This window comes from Calidris pugnax, unplaced genomic scaffold (assembly GCF_001431845.1).
Source record: "Calidris pugnax isolate Ruff unplaced genomic scaffold, ASM143184v1 scaffold56, whole genome shotgun sequence".
Lineage (NCBI taxonomy): Eukaryota > Metazoa > Chordata > Aves > Charadriiformes > Scolopacidae > Calidris > Calidris pugnax.
Window position 1 is genome coordinate 6,020,752 of NW_015090839.1, and position 7,397 is coordinate 6,028,148.

Below are 7,397 nucleotides of genomic sequence, written 5' to 3' on the forward strand. Positions count from 1 at the left end.
GTAAGTGAAAGAAAAAGAAGATTCTTTTCACAGAATGATTTCTGTTTGAAATCGAGAAATTACCAGAGAAAACACACAAAAAAACCCCTCTCTATTAAAACTTTGCATATTGCCTCCCAAAATTTTTTTAATAAGTATACTGTCAAATTTGAAATAAAGCACTGAGACCAGATCCTTCCTTCTCACAGAAACAAAGAAAATAATTCTCAAGCAACTTTATCTCAGTGATAACACCCAAATCTATTGTTTCTCCACTGACAGCATCTAATAAAATTGCCTTTTTTTTGGTAGTCAAACATGTACCCCTCCTAAAATTGGAGAAAAATACAAAGTTTTACTGATAACAGAGTTGTGCAGAACTGAAATATTCTTCCTGCAGAAAATTTTCTATTTCCAGTAACTTTTTTTTTTTCCCCTGAATCAGTAAGTCTGACAGGCACAGTGTTTTGATAGAGAGGACTAAAGCAAGCCCCAGTTGAGACTGCTAAAAACCAACAGGTCTGTACTTCTACCCCTGCCCCACCCCAGTATCTATCAGGTTACTGTTCAGATAACAAGATCATCAGTCAGACACGTAAATAAGCACATAACCATTAAAACAAACAATCCCCAAACCCTCAAAATCCGAAAACATTCCATGGAACACTTAATGTTCAGAGAGAACACCTTTTTGTTAAAAAAAAAATAATTTAATCGTAAAACTAGTTATCACACAGGACAAGTATTACATATGCTGAACATTTAAAAATAATTAGCATTTCCGCAGTGGCTATGGCACCGAGGAAAATAAACAGCTAAAATTTGGGATTTTTTCTGCCCCTTTGTACTACCTGCCTGACCTTCCATGAATTCATCCACTCGCAGTGGCTATGGCACTGAGGAAAATAAACAGTTAAAATCTGGGATCAGTCTTTTCTGCCCCATTGTATTACCTGCCTGACCTTCCATGAATTCATCCATAGTGGTACCGCAGTAACTTTTTACCTGCCTTTTGCATACTCTGCAATTTCTTAATTTCTTTTGTTTTCTGGATCAAGTACAGGCATTTTCTCTCTGCCTCTGGGGAGGATCCCACCTGTGGACTTGCTCAAATCCTGCTGCTTTCCTGTAAGTCTCAGCAAAATTCTTACTAGTCTTACATTACCAAGTTCTCGCTCTCTCTCACTGAACTCTATGCATGTTTCCCCACAAACCCCAATTATTAAATTTCTTTCAAAACAGGACTATTTTAGATAAAGTTATTCCGACATAAAATAATTTTAAAGCCATGTCCCCTTCCTCATTCCGTTTACCAGAACACACAAGGGTTATTAACAAACACATGGAGGACAAGCTCCTTAGAGAAATCATATTTACATAGTATCATAAAAAAATACAGTATTTCTAACAATAACTAGGAAGAACCTACCTGTTTCTCACTTTCCTGGAGATGGCTGTTTTCATCTACTGCATCTTGAATGGATGTCTTGAGTCTCTCTGTGTTAATCTGATATACTTTTAGGGTGGACTTGGCCTAAATGAAATAAAAAAGTGTGTTGTTTATAGAGTATAGGTATAGGTGAAGATATAAGCAGGGACACGATGATATTATTGGACTTATTCTTAGGATTTCTAGCTGTGCTATATACATATCCTCACATTTTTCTACAATTTCACCAGTTTTTGCTGATTTAGTTTTGCAATGCTATTTATCTTTGTGGAGTCAGCAGGCAAAGAAAACACAAGGAAACTTGTACTTCCCCATAAATGCCAATCACTACATGAAATTCAAAGTTGGTAAATCAAGTCTACAAGTCACAGAAGTCTTTTGGTTTACACAGCATATTATTTCTGCACCTTTAATAGAAAAAAAATATTAAAACAGTAACTACATGGAGAACAAAAATTACAAAGATTTGAAAACAGAAACTATAAAAAACTGGACATACCTCATCGATTTGTGACTGGATGGATTTTGCTTCATTCTCTAAAGACTCCACTCGCTTCTGATTTTCAGCCACCTGAAAATTATTAGTTGTCATATAGACTTTTCCACAGATTTGACTGAAAAGGTCTAGGCAATTAATAAAGTTATTTTAATTTTCAAACTGAGAAGGTTCTACTGCCAAATCAGTAAAACCAGCTTTTTTGAGTATTTTCCTTTATGGGTCTCATTTTTCTAATATGCTACAGGAAGTATGAGGGGAAACAAAATGGGAAATGTAATTTTTGTTTCAAAAAACCCAAAGAGAATAGTTTGTCTTCTCCATAGAGAATTTTTTTTTAAATGACAAAGACAGGATTCTATTTACTCTTACCAAGTTATCATTTTCTGATTGCTTAGATTTGTCTTCTTCCAGTTCTTTTTCTAGATTCTCTATTTCTTGTTTGAGTTCCATGTTTGACTTCTTCAGTTTTTCATGCATTTCCTAAACCGAGTTGTTTTGACAGTTAACATAAAACATTCAACATTAATTACATGTGAAGATGACAAGTATGTTTTAAATATGACAGCAAAGTACGTTTAACAAATTTCACCATATCAAATAAATCTCAAAGTATTCCAGAGACTTTTGCATGTTAACAAAACTTGTAACAATTAGCTCTATAGGATCTGAGGTGCAGAATGAAATAAATCTCTTTGCTTTTTTGTTAGATAAACTTCATAGAGCTCATTAGGTATCTGATTCACTTTCTCAGAACTCTTTTACAAATATATTCCCACTTTGGGAGATATAAACAATGTAGTGGTAATTTTTGTTTACAACTGCTCTCCAGTAGCCTATACAATATATTTGAATCAAAACGTGTGAGAAAAAATACTTCATGTACTACTCTCATCTCCTAGAAATAGGGAAAACTTCCTTTTTAAAAAAAATTAAATACTGTCTAGTATTCCATTTGCTCTATTATCAGTCATTTCTAATGCAAATGTTACAAAAAACTTATCTTAATTTAAATGGCTTGATTCTATGTAATTTTCAGTAACCCAGGACGAAAATAACAACACTCTCAATTAAAACAATTAAGTTTTCGGGGGTTTTGTTTCAGGTTTTTTGTTGTTGGTTTGATTTTTTTTTTTTAATACGGGCAGCATTTTCCTGAAATATTGCCTTAAGTTGTAGAAATAACAATTTCCATTTATCTTTTTACCTCAAGAAAAGATGTATCTGTTGATTCTTTCGTAACGTTATCATCCTTCAGAGACAATTCTAAATCTTCGAACTGAAAAGGAAATACTTTATGTGAGAATTTATAAGAAATATTGCTTAAATAATGGCATCAATTTATAATGCTTTAGTCTGAAACATAGCCACCACCTAAACATTCACAAATGCACCTTGCTGGAAATCAGGAAATCCATAGCCCTAGCAGATTATCCCAGTGGCACAAACTAAAGACATTTTTAAATTGCTTCCAGTAAAATATATCATATTAAGAGTTAAAAGCAGAACTCGCTTACACCTTACTTGCACTTAAAGGCACTGACAGGAAAAAGCACTTGAAGAATCACTATAAAATGCTTTAAACATCTTACTTTTAGATAAGTTTAATACTTTAAGTACTTGGTAAATTTCAGTGCCAGATCTGAATGCAATAAATGAGGATCATTACCTGTTTTTTGCAAAGGCTGAGTTTTTTAAGAATTTCACATTTTTCTTCAACTAGTTCAGCAATTTTATTAGCAAGCTTTTTTTCCCTTCCTAAAAAAAAAAAGATAGACAGTTAACTGCTGCAACATACAAATAAAAGGAGGACCAAAAAAAAAAAAGTCATACTCCAAAGAAACAGTATGAAAAATAAGCTTACCTACATAAAGTCGACTTCTAACCTGAAATAAAAAGAATAAATACTCAAAATGTCTGATCAATTATACTTGCACAGTATCTGAAAGCTAATGTTTTAAGCTGTGGTTCCAACAGTTTTAACCATGGAAGGTCTATAAATACAGGCTGCTGTTAAAAATGGGCAATTGCATCCTTGCTCTTATCCCTTCCATGCATGTGTGTTTGCCCTGTCCTCCCACTCTAATTAAACAGAGGGAAAAGAGGAAAGGAGGTTAATTTACACCTGGATCACTTCTATAACACATTCCTGAATAGACATCACATAACCATGACTACCAACACAAAGTGGTAGTGGACATGTACAGCCAAAAGAGTAGGAAAAGGGTGGGAGGGGGAAGCTCCAAAGGCCAGCTCAGACTTAACTTTCTATGAGTAAAAAACCCCACGTTGTAATAAATCGTAGTTAGAGTTGCAGTAAGGGTACTACCTGATGGGCATCCTGCCCAGATGCAACTCAGTGGGAAGTGCCAAATCAGCAGCTGCCACGCAGAGTCTAGTGCCCCAGAATCAAAATCTAACAAACTGTGGGACAAAATCGGTCACAAATGCCCAGACAAGAGATGCAGAACTTGGCTGAACTCACAAAAACTTTACAATACAGCATTCCTCTCAAGGCTGGGCCAGGATCACGTGCCTAACATACAATGGGTCCTTCAGATTTTTCCCATTTCCTCCTCAATTAAAGCCACAGAATGGCCGAGGAGGAGTCCAAATAATAGAAAAAAGAGTAAGAAAGTTATAAGCACATCTTATCCCATCATCCATGCCAAAACCCAACCCCATTACTTTTGAGCAAGTAACCATTAATTCTTCAGAGTAGTCAATGCAGTTCTAAGTACGGACGACTGAAAAATCTATCAGTAACTTCTGTAATTGTTTCTGTAAAACTTCTGCCTTAGTGACATATGCAGGAGGAAAACAAGAGTCGCTGCTTGACTGATTTCAGCTGAAAAGCCTCTTTCATACCACCTAGCTGCTAGAAAACAGAAGGAATGATCCAAATTATAGATACATTAACTTATACAAACACAGACAATCTGAACTACTGCTGCAGAGTAAGGTGGTAATTTTCCAGATCTAGGTTGATGCTAGAACCCTAAAAATGCAGCTGGTCATATCTGAAAAACTAAACCAGTATGCAACATATCTTCCAACATGAGCATCATTACACCTAGGACCAAAATGACATTCTGTCTATTTAAAAGTATGCAAAACCTGTCGAGAATTTTAAAATATGGCATTATGGACAGTGACCTCATTTCATTAGTAGGGACAGTATGGTGGGCAGCTGTTATTACTCAGATCCTTACTTACAATAGAAGACAACCTTTACCCTCAGAATATAATCTGATTTGTGCGTTAAAAGGTTTCGGTGCTGCATTTCCCAAAGTTATTAGCTTAGTGCTCACAAACAGCACACAGTAAAATTGCTTCAGTGCTCCAATAAATCAAGGTCACTGTCCAAAGAGTTTTAAAATGCCTCCCATGATGGGAACCCATCTGGATTGCTTTTGCTTACAATTACCTTGAAAGACCTGAGCTGATCTGGCTATAGCCACGGTAGTCACAGAGACATACAGACACTCAGCAATACATACGGCCTGGGGAAAACCTCTATATCCTGTGAAAATAATTTAAGGGCTGACTTTGCAAGTCTGGTGTAGAAATTAAAAAGGGAAGGAAAAAGGAAGCCTTACTACAGTGAGTTTCATTGCATTTCCTCTAATACCAACAGTCACTCGGTACACGTCCAAACACTTACTGTCTTGACAAAAGACTACTTCTCAGTTTCTCTTTTAGAGGGATTCTAAAGTGAATCACAACAGATTTAAAACTCTGAAGGATTACCTATCTTGAACACAGTAACAATTTCAATTCAAACCATTAAAACACTCCACACATCTGCATGTAATTTGAACACTTACTGATTGATAACTTCTATACAGGAACAAGAGAATTGTAAAGGCTCCAACAGCGCCAGCACAAATCACTATTTCCCACGGGAAACCATACAGATCAGGACCAGGCCTCATATCTTCAGGCAGTGAAGCCACAGCCTGAAAAATAAAGTAAAAGGTTTCAACTAAAGAAACAGAGATTAATGTTTTCAACAGAAATAGATATTACACATTGACTTGGTTTACTCCTAAGGCTTGTACATCTATATTTTTCCAAAATTCAGAGTAAGTAAATAGAAGAAGACTTTGGTTTTTAAATTGTACATTTACCAAGTGAAGAAAAAAAAAATAAGAAAAATTACAGCAAGATATGATGACAACTAGATAAAGCTCTGAAAACTTTTCCTTCTGAACCTACCAATTATGGCAAATTCTCCTTTGAGTTGTCTACACATTTCATTGTTAGAAGAATCAATACTGATACGTCTTTTATGATTTACTAGTAGAAAATTTGATCAGTAGAGAAACCTGCTCAACCAACTTCATGCTAAAACAACATACTGAACCCAATCAATGATTTAACACATTTTAAATACTAAAATACACATACGTTTTATTTGTAAACGGATACCACTATTTTCTGAAGGGTATAACCCGCTTAATGTAGCTCACACTTAGAATCATAGAATGGTTAGAGCTAGAAGGGACCTTAAAGATCATCTCGTTCCAACCCCCCTGCCATGGTCAGTGACATCTCCACCAGATCAAGGTTGCTCAAAGCCCCATCCAGCCTGGCCTTGAACACTTCCAGGGATGGAGCACCCACAGCTTCTCTGGGCATTTACTACGTGTAACCTGGGAAGTGCTACTGTAAAGCCTTCACCTCGACGGCTTTAATAAAGCGGCCAGCCTACCCCTATCGCAAGCCAAGAAGGGTGTGCGTGTGTGTGAAATCAGGGGGCGTTCGTTTCACGGCTTTGGCTTGTTGAGAGCTCTGTAACTCCCCAAGAGAGAGCCAGCGCCAACAGGCCCCGCGCGTCCCGGGGTCCCCCCCAGGCCCGCCCCCGGCCGCGCCGCTCTCCGCCGGCTGTCAGCCCCCCACGCCGGCCAAGCACTGCCCGCCTCCCCACGCCGCAGCCCTGCGCGCCGGTGCGGGGCCGTTCCTCTCAGACCAGAGTCCAAGGCCGAGGCGCCGCAACGTTAAGACCCCGGCGCTCGCGGTGGGGGGGGGTCCGCCAGAGCCGACCCGGGGGGCGGAGGCGGGTCCCGCACTCACCCTGCGCGCCCCTTCCAAGGCCAGCCCGCAGTAGCGCTGCGCGCTCTCCCGCAGGCCCAGCCACAGGCTGGCGGTGGCGACCTCCACAGCATCTCCGCGCCCGGCCGCCGCCATCTTACGGCGGGCGGCACGAGCCCACCGCCGCGCGGCCCCTTCCGCCTCGGCGCTTGACAACCGGCCTGTACCACTGCAGAAGCGGAAGGGGGGGGGTGAAGAGGAGGGTGTAGGAAAAAACCACTGCTGCTGCGGGAAGGGGGGGGGAAACAGCGCGGGTCCAGGTGGGAGCCTGAAGGGGGCGGCGGGCTGTACCACTACGCCACCGCCGGGGGGACGCAGCGGGAGATACCACTGCCGGGGGAGGTGAGAGCGCGACGGTGGCGGATAGGCCTGAGGGGG

General features: G+C 39.6%; 1 protein-coding gene across 3 annotated transcripts in view; it reads right to left on the reverse strand.

Moving 5' to 3' along the window:
• LOC106887941 (cTAGE family member 5-like) overlaps positions 1-7,397 on the reverse strand; it is a 37,208-nt gene that overhangs the window by 19,532 nt on the left and 10,279 nt on the right. For 2 of the 3 annotated variants that reach the window (XM_014941753.1, XM_014941755.1), the window contains 7 exons: positions 5,753-5,884; positions 3,790-3,811; positions 3,595-3,683; positions 3,133-3,204; positions 2,298-2,408; positions 1,929-2,000; positions 1,409-1,513 (listed from right to left, as the gene is read on the reverse strand). In XM_014941753.1, coding sequence (XP_014797239.1) covers positions 1,409-1,513; positions 1,929-2,000; positions 2,298-2,408; positions 3,133-3,204; positions 3,595-3,683; positions 3,790-3,811; positions 5,753-5,884 — 603 coding nt within the window. Of the gene's footprint in view, positions 1-1,408; positions 1,514-1,928; positions 2,001-2,297; positions 2,409-3,132; positions 3,205-3,594; positions 3,684-3,789; positions 3,812-5,752; positions 5,885-7,001; positions 7,156-7,397 lie in introns of those variants that run through there. The other variant, XM_014941754.1, reaches the window with a different exon arrangement.